A 26,676-nucleotide genomic window follows, 5' to 3' on the forward strand; every position below is an offset into this window, starting at 1 on the left:
GTAAAGTTCAGTAGCGACGCCTTACAATGCACATCTATATCTGTAAATGATATCATTGCTTTCAATCCAACTCTTAAAGTTGCATTTGCTTCAGATTCAAATCCACCGACAAATAAATTTGTTCCATGGAATGAACCATTCACTATGATAACGAAGGCAGTAGAAGCTAGTGGAACAGTTACTATTACAACTGTAACCCAGCAACTATTTCGAACAAAGATGGATTTTAATGAATGTTTCATTCATCCAAAGTCATTCTCTTTAGACCCTAACATTTATACAGAACTTGTAGAACATTATACAAACGAGGCTTTATGTTTTCCTGTTAAAGTTATGGATTGGATTCCTATGGACGGTTCATTCTCAAAGAATACAGATAGTTCAAGTGCAACATTTACAGCAGCTTATACGCCTATTAATGTTAAAAGTATTTGGGCACTATTTAGAAAGAAAGACAACTATTATGTTAATTTTGAGAACCCTAAGTTTAAATATCTTCAGCTTTCCATGGGAGCTTATGGAAATATGCCTGCAGAACCTGAAAAATCATATGGACCTGTATTTTATGAAATGGTTGCGAACGCTTGCAATACAAACAATGATATGATAGGATTTAATGAAGATGTTATGAGGTCATTGGTGGATGATGGTAGTGTGGAACATAAATGGGATAGCTATGACAACACACATTTCTTATGTGGTTTTCCAACAGAAGTGGACTTTTGCTTCCAGCAAGGTCAAACATCTACTGCTCCAATAACATACAAATTGTCTGTTAAAGGACCTATTGAACTAGCAACTGAAAACGTACCAAAGCCACTTATTGGATTTATGAGGGATTGTTGCTTTGCATTCAGGTGCGTGCTAATGGCATCCCCATAATAAGATTAGATGACTATAACTTAGCTGCGGACGACAGTGAGGAATAAAGGATGAACGTTTATTTTAAAGCTTATAAATGAGTTCTTCATCAAGCTCTCGTGAACCTTCACCATCTATGAAACAAACTTTACCAAACGATTATGGAGCACCTATTGAATATTTCTTACGAGCTGCACAATGGCAAAGAGCAGTCTCACCAAGGTTAGGTGTTCCACCAGCTCCTGTCAAAAATAGCATTTGGTCAAGTCCTTATATAAGATATGGTCTCCCACTAGGTTTGCTAGCTACAGCAGGAGCAGTTATGATGTTGAAAAGAAATAAAGCAAATGTTGTAAATAATACTGAAGTAGCTGAAGTTAAACAAACTCCAACACCTTCGCCAAAACCACGTCAAAACCAACGCCTTCACAAGCAAAACCTTCAATGACTCCTGAACCTATGGAAGTACAAACTCCTATTCAAAAGTCAACTCCTAAACCGACTCCAACATTTAAACCAGAACCTACTCCTCAAAATAAATCGTAAAACTCCTGCGTTTCCTTACTGAAAAAATAACGTTATTTTTATTTAATATTAAAATTTTTATTTGATTGAAATGAATAAAGTCACTGAAGCAATGAAACAAAAGTTTTTGGTAGAATACATTAAATCAGGAACTATTCCAGAAGGTTTTTACATTCATACTATGAAGGATGGTAGAGTTCAGTTTAGAAAGATAAACAACCATTAGATAGAGAAGGAATTTTGAGAAAGATTAAACTTCATGAGGACAACATTGCTAAACTTAGGAAGAAGTTAGAAGAGTTGGAGAAAGCAGACGACAGTGAGGAATAAAAATTTCATTAGTTTTATTTTTTACTGAAAATTTTTATTTGGATGTAATGACGAAAACTATTGAGATAACAAACTACAACGGTCATGAGTTCAAGAATTTGTTCTTCGTTCCTCGTGAAAATACATTCTATCAGATACGAGGGAGAAAGGGTAAAGTTAGTTTGAGCGTTTATGAAGGAATGGAAGAATGGAAAGTTATATACAAGCATACGATACAAACGGTAGCGTGTTTCATTAGCTTTGTCAAAACTTACTAACATTTATTTTGACAGTGACTTTGACTCTGACGATTGGAGCGACAGCAGCGATACTGAAGAATATGAACTATTGTGTGAAGCACAGCAATGGGAGGAGTTGCAATACTTTTGTAAGTGAGAACGTTTATTTTTACATTAGTGAAGTCGTTTGTGAAAACGTTAGTGAAGTCGTTTGTGAAAACGTTAGGAGGTGAAGTGGTTGGCGCGCTTTGTAAATATTTAAGGTTAAGTTAGTGTTGTCGTTTGTTGTTGTAAATATACGTTAACGGTTTCGTAAAGTGTCAAATTCACATAACAGGGGTACGGTGGAACGCAGTGCCGTCGTACACGACTTAGGTATACTAACTAATATAATCACCATTGGATTCAATCACGCGTTCGCAGCGATCGATCCAGGCTTCAAAGACACGCTTTAAATCATCTGGACTCGCGAATTCGCGTCCTTCAGCTCTCTTTTTTAGCGTGCCGAATAAATAAAAGTCAGAGGGTGTAATATCAGGTGAATAAATTGGGTTTGGAACAACTTTGGACATTGTTTTCCACCAATTAATTCATTACCTTATGACTTTTGTGAACTCTTGAATTATCAAAATGAATTGCAAACTTTTGTTTTTGTTGTTTGGATTTCTCAAACTCATCAGAATTGATAATTTGAGTAAGATCATTGTCAATTAGATACTGAGCATTCATCGTATTAGTTTTTGAAGAATATCAATTGCGATGATGCCATTCACGCCCCAAAAAACCGACAACATCATCATTGGTGTGTCAATTTTTTTCTTCGGGAATGTTTGCGGATTTTCATCCTTCGGGATCCACATGATTTTGGCTTCTGTTGCATATTGAAACCAAGACTCGTCCCCTGTTACTAAAAAGCGAAACTTCTTGGATTGATACGCACCCAATATAGAGAGGAGCTCTTTCGAAGATTGGACTCTAGATTTTTTTGAAACTGAATTTAAGGTTGTGCGGAACCAACGTGTATACGCTAGTTTGTAGTTCAAATAATTGTGCAGATAATAACTGACTGTTGTACGTGGTATCTTTGTCATCTCCTCTATCCTTCTGAGTGATGCTCTTGGGTCTTCATCTAGCGCTTGAAGAATTGCTTTGATTTTTCTTTGATCCGGCGATTTTTTGTCAATTTTTATGATGGGCGTCTTTTTGTTCATGAAGTGATACATCCTAACATGATACGTTACAGTGGAATAGCTAGGAGCATCCATACCGAAGCATTTTACCAATGTCTCGTAGATTTTTTTACAGTCTTTGCATTTTTTTGCAAGAGCGAGGATGTTTTCTTTATGATTCATTAAAAAAATGAAAAAAATCCCGCCAAAATTTCCCGCGAAACCGCCTCTTGTCTCAAAATTCATTTTATATCCCTGCATGGCGCCAAAATACAACATACTCATCATATACATATATTCATATTTTTTATTATATATTTATAATCAGCATATATCTCCTTTAATAGTCTCATATAGAGCGCTGTGCTAAACGCACCTTTGGACACCCTATATCATTAGTTGTTAATTCATCATAGAACGAATTTTTTACAGTGACATTAGAATTCTTGTTAATGTAAAATATTTTTCCTTTTCCGTGATCTCCTAATATTGAGCATCCATTTAATGTCAATTGACCCTCTAATCCTATAACCCCAAAATTAGAACTTTCCTGAAAATTATTCAAGATATTACAATTTTCAAAATTATATGTATATCCGTTACCTAGACCGATCATTCTATAACTTGAAGCATTATTGCTTTCAATTGTTGAATAATTCAGGTTTTCGAAGTTTTGACTTCTGGTGTTTAGTGCAACATTGAAAGAACCAATATTTTTACTTACATTAATAGAAGAAAATCTAATCTTCCCATATGCATGAGAGAAAAGAGAATAACCACTGGATTTACCACATTCACATGCGGAACTTTCATCAATATAGTTTAAGCATTCTGTTGATTCTGTTTTCATAAAACATCTTGAATGTTGACCTTGAACAGAAGCTGTGCAGTTATGGGAACAAAATCTATGCTGTACTATAGAACAATCACAATTTTCAATATACACAGCAGCTCCTATATTTGAACTGCAACTTTCAAAGAAACATTCAGAATGCATGATTTTTGTGTTATTTTTAGAAAAACTAATACCAGATGTAATATAACCTCGAAACATGCATTTAAATAGAAATAATTCATCATTAGAAAGAGAAATATCTGGATTGATCCTATTTTTAGTAATTTTAGTGTTTTCGCTTTCAAAATATAAGTTCCAAACATCCTTTGGAACGTTATCTTTATGAGTGATTCCTATTGCTTTCCAAGAAAATAATTGACAATGTAATAAACAGAAATTCATCAAAAGTGACAGCTCTCAATTTTTTGACATTTGTAAATTCTAAATTGAATGAGAAAAATGAAATAATACTAAGCATAATACAATATTCTAGATTTAATTATAATTAGGAAAAAGTTAGTTTTGAGAGTACTTTTCATAGGCATATAGAATGAAATCTTCTGAAAAATAATATCACATAAACTCATATTATTTTCTAATATATAACTATTTTATATAAAAATCAAATTCAATGATCTGAAAAGCGAAGGATAAACCTCAAAATTTACGAATATAATGAGTGGGAATAGGCGTAAAGCAAAAATTGATATTTCATATGGTTTTATGATAGATAAGCATTATATTCCCACTCATTATATTCGTAAATTTTGAGGTTTATCATTCGCTTTTAAGATCATTGAATTTGATTTTTATATAAAATAGTTATATATTAGAAAATAATATGAGTTTATGTGATATTATTTTTCAGAAGATTTTGTGTTCTTCTTCAAAATTTTATTTTTTTATTAAAAAGAATCTTTACAAAATATACATTTACTTTAATTAATATTTAAAAACGTGCTCTATCAAAAGTTCCAAAAATTCAATATTTTAGCTTTTCTGAGGTGTCACTTTTGATGAATTTCTGTTTACAACAACAAGACATTAATTTGGTTGCCCAAAGTGGGCAATCAAAAAATTTTTGTCAGATTTTTTATATAAAGTGACTTTATCTTTTCATTTCTACCGAGATAAATTTAATACATTTATTTACCTAAGGCGCCGTCCTCAAGCTGAAACAATGAACAACTAAAATCATTATTGCTTTGCAATAAAATTGTTCCATAGATGTAGAGAATTCTTTTGAGTGTTAAAAATTGTAACCGTAATTACTCAAAATTAAGTCACGAAAATATGAAATTTAGATAACTAATTTGATTTAATTAAAGAAGGCTAAAAAAGCGAAGCTGCGCGACGATATAAGCTAATCATGTAATTTCGGTTCGGAAAAGTGACAAAATTTTGGATTCCAAAATTTTTAATGGATATGAACCAAAATAAGGGTCTTCATATAAATTTCGATTATATTGCGGATCACTTTAATGAATACATTTCTGAAGGTAATGTATTTGACGTTTTTGAACAGGATGATATCAAAAAAATCTTAAAAAGAACAAATTTAAGTTCAGAAAACTTCATTAATCTTATCAGCCAATCGAATAATCCATCAAAATTGTTTGTAGTTGCTCAAAATGCAAAAGTTTCAATCAACAATTTACAAGATTCTATTTCAGTTCTTGAATCAGCCAAACAATTTATGAAATTAGAATTCTTAGAAGGTATAATTGATATTTTACATCAAACAAGTCAAGAAATTAACAAACTCACTGAAGGATCAGAGTTAAAAGAAATTCAATCAAAAATAGCTGAATTCAAAGAATCTGATGATTTCGATTCAATCTACAAATTCTTTGAAGAGCTATCAGAGAAAACCTACCTAAGTACGATATCGAAAGCATGTGAAGCTGGACTTGGTGAAAAGAAAGAGAAAGAATATGGAAAAAATATTCTTATTGAAGCATCACATAAAGGAAATCTTAAACTCGTTAAATCTCTCATTGCAAATGGCTGCAACATTGAATCAAAGAGTAATAATGGATCGACATCTCTAAGTTGGGCATCTGAAAGTGGCCATCTTGACGTTGTTAAATATCTTATTTCAGTTGGAGCTGATAAAGAAGCAAAGAATAAATTTGGATTTACTCCACTAAAATTCGCATCACAAAAAGGTCATCTTGAAGTTGTTAAATATCTTATCTCAGTTGGAGCTGATAAAGACGCAAAAGATAATGATGGATATACTCCACTCATTTGTGCATCATTATGGGGCCATCTTGACGTTGTTAAATATCTTATTTCAGTTGGAGCTGATAAAGAAGCAAAGTCTAATGGAGGATCTACTCCACTAAAATTTGCATCACAAGAAGGTAAACTTGAAGTTGTTAAATATCTTATCTCACTTGGTGCTGATAAAGAAGCAAAGGATAATGATGGATATACTCCACTCTTTGCAGCATCAGCTAATGGTTATCTTGAAGTTGTTAAATATCTGATCTCTGCTGACGTTGATAAAGAAGAAAAGGATAATTATGGACATACTCCACTCATTGCAGCATCAAAAAGGTAGACTTGATGTTATTAAGTGTCTCATCTCTGCTGGTGCTGATAAAGAAGCAAAGGATAATGATGGATATACTCCACTCTTTGCAGCATCAGCTAATGGCTATCTTGATGTTGTTAAATATCTTATCTCTGCTGGTGCTAATAAAGAAGCAAAGAATGACAAGGGACAAACAGCACTATCACTAGCAACAAGTGATGTAAGAGAATATTTACTATCCGTAGGAGCTAAATGAAGCAAAGAATAACAATAATGAGTGCAGCTGGTGTAGTATGAAATCTTATTAATTAATTCAATATTAAATAACTAACTCACATAAATTCAGCTTTTTTTTAATTTTTTTTGAAAATATATTCACAAGTCATACCTACCGTTTTTACTATTTACATAAAAATTCATACAGTGAAATTAGCACTCATATTCTTTAACGATAACTCATTAGATCCTCAACTTATATACATTCTCTTAAAATTACAGCTTTTTTAGTTGAAAAAGAATAGATAAAAGACATTTAGTTGGTAACTTATATTTAGATACGGACATACAAACTTGAGATATTCATATGAGTTTCCTCAAAGAGAAAAAATTTCATGCAAATAGACTATGATTAATATCTCAACGCTATGCCCATAAATGTAAAGCATGCATTTATAATAATGATATGGAATAATTGTATCACTAAATCAATGTTTGGTTTTATTGAATTACTTTTGAAATTATAAAATAATTTCAATATGAAAATATGAATCAAAGTCAAATTCTACATAAAAATAACATATAAAAGTTATAGAAGCTCTAATAATACTATGGATTAAATAGTTTAATGTTTTAAATTTATGAATTTTGTTCAAAGTTAATTTTCACTGGATACAAATATCCTTTATTTATATATTCTTTTTCTAATTTCATATTAAATTCAATTATTGCTGCTTTTAAGCACTCAATTCGATCAGGTTGAAGAATTGCGTTTTTAACATTTTCTCTGATGCATTGTATTGATGAAGTCATACTTGTCTGAAGAGTAACCTTTTCATAACTTGTAATACAATCGTGATTTATTGATTTTAAGAATAAAAAATTAATATTTTTTGTTACATTTGCGAGTTTGGATTCAAAATCATTTTCGTCAAACTTTTCCGATTTGGTATTTCCTAAAAATGCTTTTTGAACGAATGATCTTAATAATTCAATTGATTTTTGTATTTTTTGAATTGTCTGAAGTGTTACATCAGTCTTGAACTTTCCTTTAGTCCCTATATTCTTTAAATCAGCTAATGATACAAATAATGATTCAAATGCACGATTAATTTCAGTTAATTGTGGTGCTCTTCCCATTTTGCTTAAAAGTTGAAAAAATCTAATATATTCAATCCAGTTTTCAACTAAACTACGCGCATAAAAGTCCATCTTTTCAGTCTGCAGTCTATTTTCTAAAGGATGAAAAATAACATAATGGTGAAAGAGATCAAAAGAATCAGACACCTTTTTGAACTGCCTTATAAGATCTGCATCAACATACTTATTAGGATAGACCCTGTAAAAATCTTGAAATGTGTTTTTTAATCCAATAAAACACAAACGAATTTCAGTCTCTGGATCACTAAATTTATGGCATACTTGAGATTTTGAAAGCAGTCTTGTCGTTTTTAGCCGGCTTGATGTGACAAGCAATGTTTCAACTTTCTTCATTGTATTTAATGAATTTTATATATATCTAAAGAGCTTTATTTAGACATATTAACTGTCAAAATCATATGGTTAGTGATAAAAACTTTATTTTTTCGATGACAGTGGAATTGCAAGATTTACTTCTTGGAATTACACAAGATGATAATGGAAGCATTGCAGATAAAATTATGGATTCAATCTATGTATCATACAAAGAAGCCAAACAAACTCTGATTCGCAATATATTATTTGTAAATCGAATAAGAGATGGAAAACTAACAGAATTTACTGCATTCCTAATTCAAAATATTCCAGATTTCAAAGATGAGTTACTTTTTGACATCTTTAAATTTTCAACTTCTTATTATCTTACATTATTACCAGATTTTCATTTAGTAAGGAACTTATTAGTTATGAATATACTGAATATGAATGATACAATTAAGATAATTCTGCAATTTATTCGCGAAATTGAAGATAAGCACAAACAACTGAGAAACATTGTATTTGCAATATTCGCAGATCTAATAGAATCAACAGATAAAGAAAATTTTGATTATTTTATGAATGTTATTATGGAAGAAACAATGACTTCAGATCATTTCATGAATTCTACACCAAATGATCCGCAATCAGTATTCAACCAATGGATCAAACAATTTTATACTAAAAAAACTTTTCAAGAACGTCAAGAATTCCAAATTTACATGTTTAATCATGGTGGTCATAATAACGATGCCATTTCTGCTTTAAGAACAGATAATCTTGCATTATTACAAGAGCAAATTGCATCAGATGAGATAGATATTGATGAAGTTGTGCCTTCTTCACTTTTCGAACAATCTTATTTTCTTAAAAATGAACCGAGCTTAATTCAATATGCCGCATACTTTGGATCAGTTTCTTGCTTTAAATACCTTCTTATGAATGGAGCAGATCTATCCTATGTTGATTATAATAATCAAACTTTGATTAGTTATGCGATCGCATCAGGAAACTTAGAGTTAATTCGTCTCTGTGAACAGAAAGGATTAGATTTCAAGAACGCATTATCGGCTTCGGCTTATTTTTGGAGATTTGATGTCTTTTCGTGGCTGATCGATAGCGGGAAGCTATTCGTTACAAGCGTTGATAGCAATGAAAAAACAGCATTAGATATGACTGCAATGACTAACAGTTTGAAGATAGTTGAGATTACATTCCAAGAATTACAAACTATCCAAACGATCAAAGATATTATAGCCACAGCACAAGATTATGGAGCATTAGATGTCTACGATTCTCTGAAAAACAAATGTTTGATGATAGGTCTCTAATTGAAAAGAGACTTTTGTCACCCATACAAATGATCGAAGATTTTTTCTATATCCAAAATGCTTGTCATTATGTGTGATATAGGAAAAATAAATTTTTATTGCGTATCTCCTTATTTTTAAATCTTGACAATTTGTTTTTTAAAATTTATTCATTTTTAATATATTTATCAAAGTACTAATAAATAACCAATGCATATTTTTCTATTTATTTTTGAAAATATCGAAAATGAAATTATTTTGATCTTTCCTTCCCACCCAAGATGAGATTGGGACAAAGTTGCAATTCGGCACTTTTTGTAAAAAAATGGGGTCATACTCATAATGAATAGAGACTTATAGCCAAGTCTTGATATCATGCAGGGAGACTCTCTACAAATACAAAAATTGATTATCATAAGGAAATACAAATTTATCAATTTTCATGTGAAAATTACATAAATTTGTTCTCCAATAAATAGCAATAATACTTTGAATGTTATATTAAGTAATATAGCTTCAGGTAAATAAGCTTACACTTCAAAAATATACTGTTTATTCATTAATTTTAAAAAAAGTCCAAATTATCTAATCTTGCTTACTCTTCCTTTAAACTTCTTTGTGCCAAATTTAATATTGCCTTCAAAGATGGAATAAGGACATTAGGTTCAAAAATATTTTATTATACTCATTCGAAATTAAAAATAATAAAATTTATATATATTAATTTCATTAAATCAAGGTTAAAAATCTCACCGGAAAAATAACCTCAGTGTGATAAATTTATCACCGGAAAAATTTACAATAAGGTTAATACCGAAAATATCGAAAAATCAACATTTAAGGTTAATTTAAGAGTATGCACTTTTGTCACCTACTCCACACAAGATCATTAATTTTTCTGAGATCAGTTAATTTAGGAACTTTCTATTCATGTAGCCACGCCACTGAAGTTCAAATTGCGGATAAAAAGTGTCGCGAATTCTATTGTTGGGGCATTTTCTTAGGAGAGGGTAAATTTGAATACCATTCAAAAGTAAAAATTCACAATTTGTTCGATTTGGACATATAATCTATTATTATATATAATGTAATTATGAAAAAAAAATAAAATGACCTGCATATATTAATTATTTAGATTGCAAGATTTAAAAAAGCTATTAAAATTAGAGACTAAATAAATAGCGAATTGATTCATATGGATTTATGTAATTGTGAACATTAAAAGAGTTTATTTATTGATCTAATAAAAAAAGATAAAATATTAATGAGAAAATTGAAAGAATAGAGTGTCCCATTCACTCGTGTTGGTCGCAATGTATCATTCTGGGGAGAAAGGGACAAACTATCCAGTGTCACTTTTCAAAGGAATAAAAAAAATAATAAAGATGAAATAATAACATGAAATCTTATATAAATATAATTTTATCTAAATAGATAAATGAATTAAGCAGTTTACAGTTATATATATTTAATGAGAGACAATATCTAGTTCTATGGTAGAAATGACTCTTAGACTCAAATAAGTAACACAGATAGAAAGTACTCAGTATAACAATTATATATGTACACTCAAAGTTAGTCGCTGCTAAAATCTTAACCTTGCATTTCGGGAAAATCCGACAAATGGCTCTTAGACTCAAATAAGTAACACAGATAGAAAGTACTCAGTATAACAATTATATATGTACACTCAAAGTTAGTCGCTGCTAAAATCTTAACCTTGCATTTCGGGAAAATCCGACAAATGGCTCTTAGACTCAAATAAGTAACACAGATAGAAAGTACTCAGTATAACAATTATATATGTACACTCAAAGTTAGTCGCTGCTAAAATCTTAACCTTGCATTTCGGGAAAATCCGACAAATGGCTCTTAGACTTGTTTTGATAATTAATTCTTCAATTATATTATAATTTATAACAAATTTCCTCAAACTATCTGTATGTCATTCAATTCCCGGCCACTACATTCAATGATGGACCATTTCCTTCAAATTTTGAAATACCTTATTCAATTTGTTGTATGGAGCCCGTGATATTCAACACTATGGAGCTCCTCCAGTTTGGTATCCAAGAAGAGATAAAAGCTAGCATGGGCTACTCTCAAAAATGCAGGAAAGAATACTCCACGATCGAATACAAATGTAAGTATCCACAATGTCAAGCTAAATTCAAAGTCCGGATAATAGATCAAGATAAATATGAACTACTAATCCACTCTGACTCTCATGATCATTCTGCACCTCCGAAATCAACAAAAACAATATCCTCATTATTTGTCAGAAATTATCTTAAACATTACTTTGAAAACAATATGAATCATGCTACAGCTCAACTTAAGTGTTTCCAAGACTTAAATATTTCATATACAGACGAAGAGTTACTTTCAATATTTGCACAAGGTCCAGATGCATTACGTAAATTTGCTCAAAGAGCTGAAATTGTTTCCAAACGCTTTAGTTCGGATGAAAAAGTTTCTTTAGCTATCTTTGTCGAATCTGTTCAAGAAAGTTGTCCAGAAGATTTAATTGAATTTATCTCTGAGCCGGGAAAACTAGTTTTTTTATATGCACCTTTCGAAGCGAAGGCCCTTGGTCACCAAATTTCTACGTTTCACATCGATTCAACGTATAAACTTCTAAGGGCTAACATTCCATTATATGCACTCACAGGAAAAACAGAACATACTATTGTTTTTCCTTTTTTGTATTTCTTTATTTCTCCTGACACAAGCGAAAATATTCAATATTGTGTTTGTCGTTATTTTCAATATATTAATAGAGAACCCGAGATGATAAGTATGGACTGCGCCCCACAAATAGCCGAGGCAATTGAGCGAGGTATTCCAAACTGTCATATTCTTTGGTGTGGCGTGCATGTCCTTCGCGCCATATTAAGAAAAGTGGATAAGTTTAAATCACGAGACAATTTTGAAGAATTTTATAATCTAATGAAATTATTAGTATTCGATACTAAAGAAGAATCTCCCGAGGAAGAACAGAACCAAGAAGAAGAAAATCCTAGAGAGGAACCAGCTCAATCTCACTTACTTCAAGCAGAAGAAATTGAAGAAGAGGAACAATATGAAGAAGAATTCATCGAAAATGAATTTCAGTTAGTATACAAGTCATGGGTACGGCGGCACTGCGTTCCACCTTACCCAATACTTGTGAATTTGACACTTTACAAAGCCGCCAACCACTTCACTAACGAACTCACTAATGTAAAAAATAAACGTTCTCACTATCGTTCTCACTAACGACTTCACTAATGTTCTCATAAATTTTCCTCAATATCTTCATCATCAGTGTTAACCCTATTGTAGTCATACTTGAAGCCATAAACTTTCTCTAACTTCTTAACGTACAATTTACATAACTTACCTTCGTCATCGTATGGTTTAATGATATAACTATTTCTATCTTTATACACAGTCAATGAAAAGTCAACTGGTCTCGGATGTATTTGAAAGAACATGTTATGCTCAGGAAGGAAGAATAAATGTTTAAATGTATGTTTGTTATACTGTGGAATTCGAATGAGTTGCTTTTGTTCTGTCATTTACATCCAAATAAAAGTTTTCAGTAAAATAAAAAATAAAATAAAAAATAAAATAAAAAATAAAATAAAAAATAATGATATCACCACCCTCACACGTATGAAAACATAGCACAAAAATAAATTTAGGTGAAGTGGTGAGATCTCACCTCTTTTTTCACCTGTTTTTTCACCCTGTTGAATTCATTGCTTTATAACTCTCTTCCTTTCTCCAACTCTTCTAACTTCTTCTTAAGTTCAGCAATGTTGTCCTCATGAAGTTTAATCTTCCTTAATATACCTTCTCTATCTAATGGTTGCTTTATCTTTTTAAACTGAACTCTACCATCCTTCATAGTATGAATGTAAAAACCTTCTGGAATAGTTCCTGATTTAATGTATTCTACCAAAAACTTTTGTTTCATTGCTTCAGTGACTTTATTTGTCATTTCAATCAAATAAAAATTTTAATATTAAATAAAAATAACGTTATTTTTTCAGTAAGGAAACGCAGGAGTTTTACGATTTATTTGAGGAGTAGGTTCTGGTTTAAATGTTGGAGTCGGTTTAGGAGTTGACTTTTGAACAGGAGTTTGTACTTCCATAGGTTCAGGAGTCATTGAAGGTTTTGCTTGTGAAGGCGTTGGTTTTGGCGAAGGTGTTGGAGTTTGTTTAACTTCAGCTACTTCAGTATTATTTACAACATTTGCTTTATTTCTTTTCAACATCATAACTGCTACTGCTGTAGCTAGCAAACCTAGTGGGAGACCATATCTTATATAAGGACTTGACCAAATGCTATTTTTGACAGGAGCTGGTGGAACACCTAACCTTGGTGAGACTGCTCTTTGCCATTGTGCAGCTCGTAAGAAATATTCAATAGGTGCTCCATAATCGTTTGGTAAAGTTTGTTTCATAGATGGTGAAGGTTCACGAGAGCTTGATGAAGAACTCATTTATAAGCTTTAAAAATAAACGTTCATCCTTTATTCCTCACCGTCGTCCGTAGCTAAGTTATAGTCATCTAATCTTATTATTGGGATTCCATTAGCACGCACCTGAATGGCAAAGCAACAATCCCTCATAAATCCAATAAGTGGCTTTGGTACATTTTCAGTTGCTAGTTCAATAGGTCCTTTAACAGACAATTTGTATGTTATTGGAGCAGTAGATGTTTGACCTTGTTGGAAGCAAAAGTCCACTTCTGTTGGAAAACCACATAAGAAATGTGTGTTGTCATAGCTATCCCATTTATGTTCCACACTACCATCATCCACCAATGACCTCATAACATCTTCATTAAATCCTATCATATCATTGTTTGTATTGCAAGCGTTCGCAACCATTTCATAAAATACAGGTCCATATGATTTTTCAGGTTCTGCAGGCATATTTCCATAAGCTCCCATGGAAAGCTGAAGATATTTAAACTTAGGGTTCTCAAAATTAACATAATAGTTGTCTTTCTTTCTAAATAGTGCCCAAATACTTTTAACATTAATAGGCGTATAAGCTGCTGTAAATGTTGCACTTGAACTATCTGTATTCTTTGAGAATGAACCGTCCATAGGAATCCAATCCATAACTTTAACAGGAAAACATAAAGCCTCGTTTGTATAATGTTCTACAAGTTCTGTATAAATGTTAGGGTCTAAAGAGAATGACTTTGGATGAATGAAACATTCATTAAAATCCATCTTTGTTCGAAATAGTTGCTGGGTTACAGTTGTAATAGTAACTGTTCCACTAGCTTCTACTGCCTTCGTTATCATAGTGAATGGTTCATTCCATGGAACAAATTTATTTGTCGGTGGATTTGAATCTGAAGCAAATGCAACTTTAAGAGTTGGATTGAAAGCAATGATATCATTTACAGATATAGATGTGCATTGTAAGGCGTCGCTACTGAACTTTACTTTAAGCTGAATGTTTCCTGCAAAAGCTGGAATAAATCGAATAGCTTCTAATGGAAGGAATCTTCTAACAGGAATTCTTAAACGAAGCTTAAAATCAAATGATTTTCCTGCTGTAATTGGACCACTAACAATTTGTCCTGTTCTGCATGTTCCCGAATGACTCCATACATCTTCATGTCGAGTCTTTGAGAAAACATCTACTTTCTTTATTTGTTCGGTAGTTTGTGAGTTTGAAGTTATATATGCTTCTTCTCTTGCGTTGTCTTGAGAATATACGATACGACCATTTGCAAGGATTTGATATCCAGCAACTGCATAGAAAGCGTCATCGAAACCAATCCAAAATCCTGGTGGGTTTGTTTTATTGGAACCTGAACCAATTTCTTTATCTACAATAAATTGACCTTCCATTTTATACGTAATGAATGTATTGTAAAGGTCCAACATATTTTCACCAGGAGGTGAGAAATTGAATGTTACCCATGTTTTATCTTTAGCAGTTCCAGGTTGTGATGGAATCTTTGCGTCAGAATATTTTCTATTAGTGTCACCAATTTGAACTGCATTGTCTATGATATCGAAATATGAGCGAATCTGATGAATATGCTCTGCTGGAGTAAATTCGTTTAACTGTTCGTTCTGCATGTATTTACTTCGGATAAAAATATCTATTTACTTCATTATTCTCACTCTTCTTCTTGGCATTCGTGGTGGAAGTTGTTTCTTGACATTTTCAATGAACTGTACATTCTCTTTTGTCTCAACTTCTTTCACTGGTGGGTCAGGGTTCTTTGACTCGGTTTGTTTTTCAATGAAATTCACGAACTTTGCAATAAGCTCTTCGTTATTGAAAGTACATCTGGCTTCTTTTCTTCTTGTTCTTTTGGTGGCTCAGTTTGAACAGAAGGCTTAACATGGGCTTCGTGGGCTTCACCCTTGCCATACACCTTAATGTTGTCGCTTTCTGCATTCGCTAATGGAACCTTTCTTTTTCTTACGTATATTTTACCATCTTTACTCTGACTTACGTAATAGAAAGGATGTTGTATTCCTCTTGCGTCATTTAATATAATAGACTCTCGCTCTGATTTTGACAAGCTCATTTTACATCGGTTAAAGTTTTAATTTTGTTTTTTATCTGCAGTCAAATGACTCAGACAAGCCCTACGGACAAGACCCAAGGGGTCATAGATGTTGAAGCATTGAAGAAAGAAATTCGTGAGCAAATTTTATCCGAACTGAAGGAACAAAAACAAGAACAAAAGCCAGAGAGACCAAAGAGAAAACTTAGTGAAAAACAACTTGCTGCATTAGCTGCTGGAAGACAAAAGAACCCACGTTTGCTGGCGAAGAAAGCTAGAGAAGAAGCTGAAGCAAAAGCAAAAGAAGCAAAAGCAAAGAAAGAGTAAATGGTTTATTTTTATCCGAATTAAATGTATAGACAAATACCTTTATCTGTTGCGTTCAGTAGTGAAAACCCTGACGTCAAAATAAAGGGGAACAGAGTAACGTTTAAGTTTCCAACAGACTGGATTGTGAACATAAATGAAGAGAAGTACATTGGCATAACAAATATGTACATAACACGTGCTTTCAGAAAGGTTGACTTTATACTTCAAGTCGAGATAGAAAATGACGAACAGTCTTTAAGTGCCCAAAACATTCACATATACAAATACTTTAAAGACGATACAACATTGCTACAATGTATGATTTCATTTAATGAGATGTTCGAGAAAAAGTTCAACATTGAAGTACAAACTTTACAGCCTTTACGTGAGTTTCTTGCACAACTGAAAGAAGAAGGTAGTCAGCCACAACTTATAGACTTTCATTATGAATTTAATGAAAATGAAGATGGAACACATGACTGTCAGTTTGTTGTATTCTCACCATTCAATGAAGTCGCTAAAGAGAAAGAAAATCCATTACGTATAAGATTTCAAATCTCTGAACCAAGTGATGATTTCAAGAATGTTTTCAATTATGATGCAATGCTTCCGAGGAAAAATGAATTTTCAAAGATTGTAACACCTGGCATTTGGGATAGAAAGCAAGCTATATTATATTCAAACTTAAGTAAGGGAGTTGAAAATGAGTTCATTGGTCATACAAGAACTACACCACTTCCTAACCCTAAATACTATAAATTAACTGGCTTCAATCGTGAGTTTTGGATAGACATGTTCTCCACTCATGACCATAAAGCACCTGTTTTGCTACCTCCAGACCATAAGGACTGTCTCTACATTGAAGCACAACTCTTAAACTCTACCATCGCAGTATTGTAAATGACCACATGGGCTTCGCCCTTGCCGCTAGCGGCTTATTTTTATCACGAATGACCTCATTGCTGACAAAAATAAATGACCTCAGAACTTCAACTTACGAATAAAGCTTGTTTTAGTTGTTATTGAGAAGTTAAACTTTTCAGCAAAGCAAGGTTGACATGACTTACATAAGTCAAATCCAATCTCTTGACCATCATGAAGTGCTTTGTAAAGTTTCATTAAACTGAACTCAGAGTCTTTGTCATATGTTCCAACAGGTATGTGAATGTTCTTATCTTCATTGTAATAGCATTGTATAGCTTCAGGAAACATTTCATTAGCTGTTAAAGCAAGGACGTCTTGTTTTACACCTTTACAACGTGCATGAAATGCAACTTCATTTAAATCGTTAGTGAGTAAGTCTATGTAGGTCTTCTTTCCACAAAATATTGACTTGTATGCTAAACTTTGTTTTCCAGGTGTTATTTCTGCGAAGTCAGAATGAAATTGACCAAGGTTCTTTCCTATAAGTTCGCGACAGTATCTCTTCTTAAACTCTGCTGCAAGCTTTGGTATGTCTTCATTGAAAATATGCATGCTATCACAGTCCTGGTAAAATATTTGAAGTCCCATATCTTCTGCAGTACAGAATACTTCACACATTATTCTCTTCGACATAGACAGAATGTTAACACCAAGTGGACAGAAGTTAAAGTGTCTGCAAATGCTTTTCGTTAGCTTGAAAATAGTTTTATCTGAACCATCCAAACCTTCGAACTTCACTATATGGTTGTAGTTTCTGATGGCATATCTTATAGCATCTTTGTCATTTACTATGGTTATTTTTGACTCAATAGGAGATAGAATAGTTTTGCCATAAATACTGTTCAGAATGAGCTTTATATTTTCTTGCAAAGGATTTCCTTCTTTCTTATACTTTAACCTTAACTCAAACAACTTCTTTACTTCATCTCTTATTCTAATATCTCTGTTTCCATCGTAATAGTATCCTTGCAACACTTCACATTTGACACCTTGATATTTTATGAGGTCTTGTAATGTTATATGGTCAACATACATTAAACAGCAAGTGTTTGAACTTCTGGGAACGTTAAGTTCTGGATTTAGTTCAGGGTCACAAACTATTAAAGGAAAGTGTCTATGTATTCCAATCTCTGTTATCTTAATGAGAACAAAGAAGCCAGACATAAACTTTTCACCAATGGGTTCCTTTTGGTCGTCATCGAATAAATGTCTCATGAGATACTCTGTGCTTAACATTTCTTTCTTCATAACCTTTGGAATACCTTCTAAAGTATAAAGTCTTGCTATAGCTGATGGATATAATGAAACAGCGTCGAAATCAGCAATGAGTTTCTTTTCGCTCTTTTGTTTAATGTTATCTGACAGCATACATCTTCCACCTTGAATACAGCGTGAAATAAATTCTCTTGGTTTATTTGAAAAGTCATATAAATTTCCATTAGGGAAGTATATTCTGTTCTCAAATAATTTGTTAGCAATTGAACAAATACTAACGTAGTCATAAACGTTTAAATCAAATTCTTTCAATATGTCATTGCGGAACTTAACAAAACCTTCTCTTAAAATTCTTACATCTTGTTTGCAATAAAATGTGCTATACTTTTCTAAGTCGAAGTGGTTCTCATCTATTCTGCAACCTTTGATGGAATCTATGTTTTTCATGAATGTATCTGCATCCTGGATAAACTTACATGCTTCAGAAATGACACCAGTTCTGTTGTCATTTGCTAACAAAACACTGCTGTAGTAGTTGTATGGAAATACTTCTTTCGGTCCTGTTTGTAAGTTAAACATAGCAGGAAATAGTTTAAGTTTCTTATTTATAACACTGTAAGAGTCTTTTATAATAATTGCCCTTCCTTTATATAAACCAGTTATTTGCATTGTTCGTGAACCTTTAATGATGGGAGTTCCTTTCACTTCTGTCATGTGTCTTAAGATGAAGTTTATATCATAACTGAGGTTATGGAAATATATTAAACTCTTGTCAGGAAGTCGTTCCAAAAATTCTGTTGCACAGTTCTGACCCCAAATGCTTTCACTCACTGAACCATCTTCACTGTCGTAACATATGTTAAAAGCTTTATGAAAGCCATCGGTACTGCACTCAAAGTCAGCAAAGAAAACGTGCTCAGGAATGAACTTGCACTTATTTTTATTTACTTCTTTTGACTCGGCTTTCTTCTTCAGTTGTACACAATACTTTGGAGCATATGTCAAATCTTTAAATGGTGCAAGGTTCTGTTTATATAAGTCAGTCGTATATGTGAAAAGTTCTCCATAAGAAATAGGTTCGAAATATTTGCACTCCCACAATGTTTTCATAACATCCCATAACGGTGTTGTTCTATCATAACGAACTACATATTTATCTTCTCTCTTTGTATAAATCTTCATTTGTTTCTCAATGTTCATTCCACCACACTCCTTCAAGATTTCTATATAGTTGCGAATGAAATATGTTGTCATTGGTAATCTTTCATTTAGCATGTAGTGGTCTTCAACAAGAAGTAAGTCAATAGTTCGAACAGTTTCACATTCTTTTGGTATGTATCTCTTTATTTCATTATGTCTTGAGTCATTGAAGTAACCAATGGTAACATTAAATGCTATACCTGTTGCGTCAGAAATTTCTTGTACTTTACTTTGAGGAAAGTCTCTAACACGAATGACTTCTCTCATGTGGTCAATAGTTTCTTCATTTACTCCAGCCTGAATGCAAGCATAAACGAAGCAGTTATCTTCTGTCATAAGTGTTGCAGTTCTTTTGTTCAGTTCATTGAAGATTTGGTAGCGTTCAAGATTTATAGGTAATGTGCAAAGATACTTCCAGAACTGACCGCTTCTCTTCTTATAAAACTTCTTTTCACCATTATCTTTCCAAAAGCTTTCTATAAGTGCTGGGTTTCCTGTTTGCTTAAGAGCTTCCAAAATGGCTTTCTGGTCATTTGTCAGTGTGCTTTCATCTCTATATGGTCTCTTTTTTGGTTTGCCTTTCTTTACATCTGACATCGTTAAGCCTTCATATTCTGTTAAATCATACATCTTTATTTCGGTAAGATTCTTTATGTTTGTCAAGAAGAAGTCATAGTGCATTTCAACAATACCTGCAGCATTTGCTTCTATCTCTGATATAAAGTTCTCCTTCAAGAGCTGATGTAGTAATGTTCCAATATTATTGAGGTTTAACGTAGAACATTCATACTTTCCACCAAGTTTATAACATACCATCCATCTCTGTTGTGAGTTTATTTTAATTTTCTCTAAGAGTCTCATGAAAACCTTACCGAAATGTTTGTGTAAGTAGTCTCTGTTTGGTTCATCTAAAGCTTCGATGTTAAAGTCAATGAGTCTATTGCCTGACTTCACATTTCTCTTCCTATTCTCTTCATCTTTCTTTAACCATCTCTCACCTTCTTTTGGTTTGTCGTCAATGGAACGAATGACATCGTTAGCTTTGCGAACTTGTTCTATAGCGCTCTTAAACATCTCTCTTCTCTGTTGTTTCAGTGTGTCGTCTCTTCTTCTCGTTTCACCAACGTTTGCATTTGTTATGTCAAACATTTCTCTTCTTACTTCATGAGGTACTGAACGTCTATGATATAAGTCAATAGCAACGTCATTTAAAGGAAATGCTCTTGCATGGACTTCGTCCTCGCCGCGTTGCGGCTTTATGAACTCATGAATTCTATCATAACTTATTGCACCATTATAGTCTTTAATGAAGTCAGCGAGTGCTTTTTTGTTTGTTGCGTAATGTTTTGCTACTTCTATGTTAGCTTCTGTTAGAAGTTGTTTTATTTCCGAGTGTTCTAACTTAGACAACTTCCGATACATCTTTAGTAGGAAATAAAAAAAATATTTTTTGAAAAAATTAGATTAGATTTTCTAAAGTTATTTTTCAAAATAATTTAATATTTTTATTTTAATGAAACACATGCAAGATTGCAAGTTCTTTTCATACAATGCTCTCGCTACTGCCATCAAGAATGAGTTCAATAATGCTTCAAATGTTAATGTTATCTTTAACAAGAAGTTTGTGAAAGAATCTAAGTTTGGTCAGTATGTCAGACCATTAGCTATCGTCATTAACCGCAAACGTTATACTTCACAAGAGTTAGCAGTAGTTTTGAAACAAAAGAGTTTCTTCGTGAATGTCAAAGATACTCATTATACTGTTATAAAGAACTCTAATATTGACTTCTTCAGTATTGCTTTAAATCTTTCCGAACAGAAAGAATATAAGAAAGGTGAAACAAATGTGAAATATTATCCTTCATCTCTGAAGACAATAACGAACAAAGATGTTATACAGAAATTCTTACCAAAGGTTGAAGAAGCTTCTATTGACATTGACGAAGGAAGTGAAATGGTTGAAGAAATAGACCCTGAAGCTTTATAAGAAAATTTATTTTTGGTTAGTCTTCATATGGATATTTTACAACAATTCCCCAATGTATAAACTTTTCATACGCTTTTTCATAAGCTTTATATACCTTCAGAAATTTTGCATAATCTTTAGAAGCATTTAGATATTGTTTAAATGCTTTGTATGTCTTCAGAAATTTTGCATAATCTTTTACATGTTGTTCGTTCTCTTCTTCTGTCATGAGTTCCGAATATTCTAAATTCATGTTCTTTCATATGAGATAAAATTTTATAAAAAAATAAAATTAGCTTAGATTTTTTTATTCTTCCTCTTTGAAGTTATCGAAATATTCTGTTATTTTTTCCTTCAGTAATGTTAAGTCTTCTTTGAATGTAAGTATTGTGCAACCTTTGATGTCATAGTGTGTTTGAGGAAGAGTATTTTTGACAATTTCCTTTATTTGCTCATTCGGTGTCATTGAAATCGTTAAGTTTTCACGATAGAACCAGTTTCTGTCAGATTTATATATTTTAGCGAGGTCATAAAAGCTCTTGTTGTTTCTTCTGACTAAATGTAACATAACCATGTCACTGTCTTCTTCTTTCTCCAACTCTTCAGTATATATCATATACTTATAGCTCTTCTCCTTTCCTTTTGGTACTGAACGCGGTATTCTTTTCTGTATGCTTTTGTCTTTGGATTCAATGACTTCATCTTTTGCATGAAGTTTCTTTTCCATCTCTTCACGTTCTGCTTTATATAGTTCATCTAACATCATGAAAATATAACAAGCATAACGGGGCCAAGCCCACATTGCTACAGCATTTACTAAAAGTCTATGAACATAATAACCTTTCAAACCAGGAGCCAAATTCTTGCGATTTTCATACGGAATCTCTTCCCCCGGTTTTCCGAGGGAAGCAATCATATGAGGAAATTCTTCTAAAAGTTCTTTTGTCTGTTGGTTTTCAAACCAATGATATGCTTGCTTTGTAGAACGAAGAGCGTTCATTATACTTTGCATTTGGTACATATCGTCTTTGACTGAACGAATGAGACGTAACTGTTTGTTATACTGTATGTACTCGTATTCTTCATTTATAGCTTCATGGACTATAACTGTTGTTGTGTTCTCTAATGTTGTCATTACTGTCTTTACATACAAAATAAAAAAAATAAATAAAATAAAATTAGCGTTATTTTTTCTGAGATAAACACTATTTCTTCACAACATTAAATTTTATCCTGTATGAAATGACTTTAAAAAGATTATTGACTGACTTCGAATACTATCTCATTGACGCACTGACAGACCCTCAAAACTGTGTTGAAAGTTCTTTAAGCTTTAAGATTGAAGGTACGACGCATTTTGTCTTCACTTACGTATTGAAAGAATATGACCGTTATCATAACGAAGTGAATCAAACACTAATAAAATTTGTAGATAAAAATTGGTTAACAATGATGAAGAATACAGACAAGTTATTGAAAAAAATAACGCAAGATTAGATGCAATAGAAAAGAAGTTTAATGAATGTCTTACAAACACGTATGAATATCTTATGCGGTGGGAAGCTAGATGGAAATAAATTTACGTCAAATATGCAATTTATAAAATCTTATGTCGACAGGCTACGTAGCACAGTGGTCTAAGGTGGTGTTATGGAGGGGTCAGGGTCTGTGGTTCGAACCGCGACAGCGCCGTATTTTCTTATTTTCTTTGTTTGTCTTGTTTGTCGTGAATAAAAAGTGTCATAAAAGTGCTCTATCTTCCACGGGAATAAATAAAAAATTTACTTTATTTCTTCTTTATTTCTTTGTTCCCGTGGAAGAAGGGTTTTGCTGTTTTTTTCTCAGCCGAAATCAATGATTTTTTCATTTTTGGAATCCTTAGCGAATGAGGAATCTTTTCTCTCGTGGAAGCTTTGACCAAAAATATATTTTAGGTGAAGAGGTGAGATCTCACCTGTTTTTTCACCTCCTTTTTCACCTCTTTTTTCACAAGCGTTTTACATGAATTGTCCGATGTATATTTGAAATCCTAAACAATTTCGTAGCTTTTATTTCTTCTTTTAGTACATCGAATGTTTTAATCATGCCGAAAGTCTCTTTATATTTCTTCTTGACGTCAGACAGAAGGAAATCTTCTGCTGTTGGATAGTTTTTATTAAGAAATGTCAACATATCCATTTTATCTTCTGCTGGCTTTTCTGCTTCTTTCTTTAAGTCTGCATAGTCGTTTCTCATACGTTCTATCTCTTTGACTGAGTAGTTATATTTTCTTATTGCTGCTTTACATTTTGAACATTGCGGCATCGTTTTTGCGTTATACATTGAAATAAAACCAGCTAGAACAACTAAGGCGTCAATGGTTTTCTTTAACTCAAAAGCTGCTGGTTTTATCTGTTCATTCCATACTTTACCTCTTCTATCTTTATCTCTTATCTGCCATACACATTTTGCAACTAATGAAACAAAGTTATCGTATGTCTTAAATTCTTCGGATTTGTAAAGGTCAGAAATATTTTTATAAACCATGTCGCAATCTTTGTCCATAACTTTATGGTTGCAATGAAAACCAAGGAATTCATAATTTACTTTACGTATGAATTTCTTAATTTCTACTGAGTCAGTTGCTTTGACTTCAATTTCGTCGAATTCAGGAATAGTTAGTTTTTGCTGCTGAATTTCAGGTAGTTTAGGCAAATGGTCGATGAGGTCCTCCATTTCATAAAGATACTGTTCATTTGTTTCATCTTTCGCACTACAGTCTAAATTACATGTTAAAAGTTCTTGCTTTATCTTCTGGATTTCTGTTTCAAAAGTATATGAAGAAGGAATAAAGCTTTTCATCTCTACCAACATTGACGTAGGATTCATGACTAGCGAGTTTGGTGCTGTAGTTGTTTGAATTGTTGTTGTGCCGATTGTTGAAATCATATCTTTTATACAAAATAAAAAAATAAATAAAAATAAAACTAACTTTATTTTTTCTATCTTAAGGAAATTCATGAATTTTCACGAGACCCAAAGGGTCTGAGCCGCTAAGCGGCGAGGGTGAAAAAACAGGTGAAAAAACGGGTGAGATCTCACCTCTTCACCTAAAAATTATTTTTGGTGAAAAATGACCAAATTTCATGAATTTTCACAAAAGACAAAAATAAACGCTTTACATGTATTTTTCAGCAACTTCGTCAAATAATTTTATAGCTTTATCTATCTCATCTACTTCAAACGTTTCTTTACCTTTCGTGGGAGCACCATACATTTTCTCAAACTTTTCAAGTAGTTCTGTTTCTGCAGCTCTCATATCATTAACGAACACAACCTTGACTCTATTGACTGTACTGTCATATCTTTGAGTTATATTATATGTCCTTCCTATCTTATATCTTTTTGTGTTGAAGTCCTTCGGTTTCTGAACGATGTAAAGTAAGCCTTCACTGCAACGTTCCGTATCGAATGAACCATAAGTTATGAAGTTATATCCAACAACAGGGTCAATCCATAGAAGAATTATTGGTATAAGACTTTTGTCAATGAGATATGCTGTAGTTCCATAGAATCTTACTGATATCATAAGCTCAGGATTTCTTGTCAAAATTTTCTGAGTTGAAGCAATTCTAACCCAGTCCTTTGTTTTCTTTCCAGATGGTGTTATAATGTCTGACAAAGAATATTTGTTGTATTTCTTACAGTATCTTACGTTTAAATCACCAATTCTAACCACTTTGGTGTCATTGTCAATCTTTCTAACTGTTTCAAACTCAATGTTTGACATTTCTGTTCTTACATACAAAATAAAAAAAATAAATAAAAATAAAGTTAGTTTTATTTTTTCTATCTTAAGGAAATTCATGAAAATTCATGAGGGTAGAAATGAGGGTAGAAATGAGGTTAGATCTAACCTCTTCACCTAAATTATATTTTTTGGTGTAAATTTATGAAAACATTAATGATATCATGACTGTTCTCATTCATGTCTGATTTACATCTAATGAAAAAGTTTAGAAGAATTTTCTTATTCTTTCTGGCTTATTTTTGTCTTTCCAGTACTCCCGCTCTAATGGTCCCAGATGTGTTGGCTTCGACTCTCTCAAGTTCTTAGATGGTATAACATCTTCAACGCCTCCTTCATATCTTACTTTATAAGTGTCATCGTTTATGTTGTAGCCAAGTATTTCAATAACCACTCCTCGCTTTGCTTCGTCAATGGTTTCAGCAAGTTTGCCATTACTACTTTCGACTAATTTATGACGAGGGTAAAACGCAATAGAGTCGTCGGCAGCTTTTATAAGATATCCATTACCTTGCGTAGAGTCTACGATATAATAGTTTCTACTTAACCTTAAACGTTTCTTTGTCAACGGTTTGTCGTCAAGAACTACACGAACTTTTGTACCAGGAATGAGGGTAAATTGTGTTGAATTTCTGATATTTTGTGTTTGGCTTCGTTTCTTTTGTATATACTTTTCTTCTTGTTGTTGTGTCATTGAATTTGGTGTATGTCCTGTTGTAGAATGTTTGAGGAATTATATACTTCGAGAAAATGTTCATTGTTTCTTCGGTAAAGTCTCGCTCTTGGTTTAAATCTCTGAGCGTTCTTATGAAGCGGTTTATGATGCGAGTATGTTATGGTTATGGTCTTCAGTAGTGTAGTGAGTTATGTTATGCTTAATGAGAAATCTGTGATTTCATTGCTGAGGTATGCACTGTCTTGGTCTGATGTTAAAGTACTTGGCTATGTTCTGCTACAACTTTGTAAAACTCTTAAAACTTCATGAGTTCCTTTATTCCTCATTGGATATGCATATGCTTTACGAGTGTTAACATTAATGAAGATGAGGAATGGTTTATGTCCTCCTTTTCTGCTTTGAATGAGAGTGTCAAATTGGTATGCGTCAGGAGTGTTGGAGTAAATTGGTAAAAAGTAGTCGTAAGTTTATTTTTGTTTGATGTACAACATTTTTGTCAAAGAACCTTTTCACTTCAGCTCTGTTAGTAAATCCCCAACTCTTTGCAGCTTCATTGAATTTCATAAATGACCTCCATGGATGTTGTTCGAATACTTCTTTCAAG

At 32.6% G+C, this 26,676-nt stretch overlaps 17 protein-coding genes and 2 pseudogenes across 19 annotated transcripts, besides 9 other annotated features; 7 read left to right on the forward strand and 12 right to left on the reverse strand.

Moving 5' to 3' along the window:
- Positions 1–2,320: part of a mobile genetic element that runs on past the window's edge.
- Positions 1–2,322: part of a mobile genetic element that runs on past the window's edge.
- TVAGG3_0777290 (repellent protein 1 family) lies at positions 959–1,309 on the forward strand (the record flags this gene model as incomplete). Its single annotated transcript, XM_051246185.1, has 1 exon — positions 959–1,309. The coding sequence occupies one exon, from the start codon at positions 959–961 to the stop codon at positions 1,307–1,309; it is 351 nt and encodes a 116-aa protein (XP_051081660.1).
- TVAGG3_0777300 lies at positions 1,478–1,716 on the forward strand (annotated as a pseudogene). Its single transcript has one exon. A coding segment is annotated over exon 1 (239 nt).
- Positions 2,321–3,397, reverse strand: TVAGG3_0777320 (annotated as a pseudogene). The gene has a single exon. A coding segment is annotated over exon 1 (1,077 nt).
- Positions 2,321–3,493: a mobile genetic element.
- Positions 3,466–3,493: a terminal%2Cinverted (terminal inverted repeat of Mariner transposon ID:TVAGG3_0777310).
- An 829-nt stretch (positions 3,494–4,322) lies between these two features.
- Positions 4,323–4,359: a mobile genetic element.
- Positions 4,360–4,936: 577 nt separating this feature from the next.
- Positions 4,937–4,974: a mobile genetic element.
- A 384-nt stretch (positions 4,975–5,358) lies between these two features.
- Positions 5,359–6,504, forward strand: TVAGG3_0777350 (protein ubiquitination; the record flags this gene model as incomplete). The annotated part of the gene is made up of 1 exon (XM_001297813.1): positions 5,359–6,504. One exon carries the CDS (start codon positions 5,359–5,361, stop codon positions 6,502–6,504), a length of 1,146 nt encoding a protein of 381 aa, XP_001297814.1.
- Positions 6,505–7,186: 682 nt separating this feature from the next.
- Positions 7,187–8,270, reverse strand: TVAGG3_0777360 (uncharacterized protein; the record flags this gene model as incomplete). Its single annotated transcript, XM_001297814.1, has 1 exon — positions 7,333–7,833. The coding sequence occupies one exon, from the start codon at positions 7,831–7,833 to the stop codon at positions 7,333–7,335; it is 501 nt and encodes a 166-aa protein (XP_001297815.1).
- A 12-nt stretch (positions 8,271–8,282) lies between these two features.
- Positions 8,283–9,615, forward strand: TVAGG3_0777370 (spectrin binding; the record flags this gene model as incomplete). The annotated part of the gene is made up of 1 exon (XM_001297815.2): positions 8,283–9,482. The coding sequence occupies one exon, from the start codon at positions 8,283–8,285 to the stop codon at positions 9,480–9,482; it is 1,200 nt and encodes a 399-aa protein (XP_001297816.1).
- Positions 9,616–9,744: 129 nt separating this feature from the next.
- Positions 9,745–10,338: a mobile genetic element.
- Positions 10,339–10,789: 451 nt separating this feature from the next.
- Positions 10,790–12,574: a mobile genetic element.
- A 68-nt stretch (positions 12,575–12,642) lies between these two features.
- Positions 12,643–26,676: part of a mobile genetic element that runs on past the window's edge.
- TVAGG3_0777410 (repellent protein 1 family) lies at positions 13,495–13,914 on the reverse strand (the record flags this gene model as incomplete). Its single annotated transcript, XM_001294060.1, has 1 exon — positions 13,495–13,914. The coding sequence occupies one exon, from the start codon at positions 13,912–13,914 to the stop codon at positions 13,495–13,497; it is 420 nt and encodes a 139-aa protein (XP_001294061.1).
- Positions 14,744–15,324, reverse strand: TVAGG3_0777420 (uncharacterized protein; the record flags this gene model as incomplete). Its single annotated transcript, XM_051246186.1, has 1 exon — positions 14,744–15,324. A coding segment is annotated over one exon (581 nt), but the record flags the coding sequence as incomplete, so codon positions are not given.
- Positions 16,062–16,322, forward strand: TVAGG3_0777430 (uncharacterized protein; the record flags this gene model as incomplete). The annotated part of the gene is made up of 1 exon (XM_051246187.1): positions 16,062–16,322. The coding sequence occupies one exon, from the start codon at positions 16,062–16,064 to the stop codon at positions 16,320–16,322; it is 261 nt and encodes an 86-aa protein (XP_051081662.1).
- TVAGG3_0777440 (uncharacterized protein) lies at positions 16,689–17,204 on the forward strand (the record flags this gene model as incomplete). The annotated part of the gene is made up of 1 exon (XM_051246188.1): positions 16,689–17,204. A coding segment is annotated over one exon (516 nt), but the record flags the coding sequence as incomplete, so codon positions are not given.
- Positions 17,286–17,861, reverse strand: TVAGG3_0777450 (organellar and viral DNA polymerase type B; the record flags this gene model as incomplete). Its single annotated transcript, XM_051246189.1, has 1 exon — positions 17,286–17,861. One exon carries the CDS (start codon positions 17,859–17,861, stop codon positions 17,286–17,288), a length of 576 nt encoding a protein of 191 aa, XP_051081664.1.
- TVAGG3_0777460 (organellar and viral DNA polymerase type B) lies at positions 17,866–18,890 on the reverse strand (the record flags this gene model as incomplete). Its single annotated transcript, XM_051246190.1, has 1 exon — positions 17,866–18,890. A coding segment is annotated over one exon (1,025 nt), but the record flags the coding sequence as incomplete, so codon positions are not given.
- TVAGG3_0777470 (organellar and viral DNA polymerase type B) lies at positions 18,920–20,273 on the reverse strand (the record flags this gene model as incomplete). The annotated part of the gene is made up of 1 exon (XM_051246191.1): positions 18,920–20,273. A coding segment is annotated over one exon (1,354 nt), but the record flags the coding sequence as incomplete, so codon positions are not given.
- TVAGG3_0777480 (organellar and viral DNA polymerase type B) lies at positions 20,336–21,065 on the reverse strand (the record flags this gene model as incomplete). Its single annotated transcript, XM_051246192.1, has 1 exon — positions 20,336–21,065. A coding segment is annotated over one exon (730 nt), but the record flags the coding sequence as incomplete, so codon positions are not given.
- Positions 21,157–21,630, forward strand: TVAGG3_0777490 (uncharacterized protein; the record flags this gene model as incomplete). Its single annotated transcript, XM_051246193.1, has 1 exon — positions 21,157–21,630. The coding sequence occupies one exon, from the start codon at positions 21,157–21,159 to the stop codon at positions 21,628–21,630; it is 474 nt and encodes a 157-aa protein (XP_051081668.1).
- Positions 21,917–22,744, reverse strand: TVAGG3_0777500 (KilA, N-terminal/APSES-type HTH, DNA-binding family; the record flags this gene model as incomplete). The annotated part of the gene is made up of 1 exon (XM_051246194.1): positions 21,917–22,744. The coding sequence occupies one exon, from the start codon at positions 22,742–22,744 to the stop codon at positions 21,917–21,919; it is 828 nt and encodes a 275-aa protein (XP_051081669.1).
- On the reverse strand, positions 23,596–24,537 carry TVAGG3_0777510 (organellar and viral DNA polymerase type B; the record flags this gene model as incomplete). Its single annotated transcript, XM_051246195.1, has 1 exon — positions 23,596–24,537. One exon carries the CDS (start codon positions 24,535–24,537, stop codon positions 23,596–23,598), a length of 942 nt encoding a protein of 313 aa, XP_051081670.1.
- Positions 24,767–25,378, reverse strand: TVAGG3_0777520 (organellar and viral DNA polymerase type B; the record flags this gene model as incomplete). Its single annotated transcript, XM_051246196.1, has 1 exon — positions 24,767–25,378. The coding sequence occupies one exon, from the start codon at positions 25,376–25,378 to the stop codon at positions 24,767–24,769; it is 612 nt and encodes a 203-aa protein (XP_051081671.1).
- On the reverse strand, positions 25,605–26,090 carry TVAGG3_0777530 (integrase core domain containing protein family; the record flags this gene model as incomplete). Its single annotated transcript, XM_051246197.1, has 1 exon — positions 25,605–26,090. The coding sequence occupies one exon, from the start codon at positions 26,088–26,090 to the stop codon at positions 25,605–25,607; it is 486 nt and encodes a 161-aa protein (XP_051081672.1).

This window comes from Trichomonas vaginalis, chromosome VI (genome assembly GCF_026262505.1).
Source record: "Trichomonas vaginalis G3 chromosome VI, whole genome shotgun sequence".
In the NCBI taxonomy this organism is placed as follows: Eukaryota; Parabasalia; order Trichomonadida; family Trichomonadidae; genus Trichomonas; species Trichomonas vaginalis.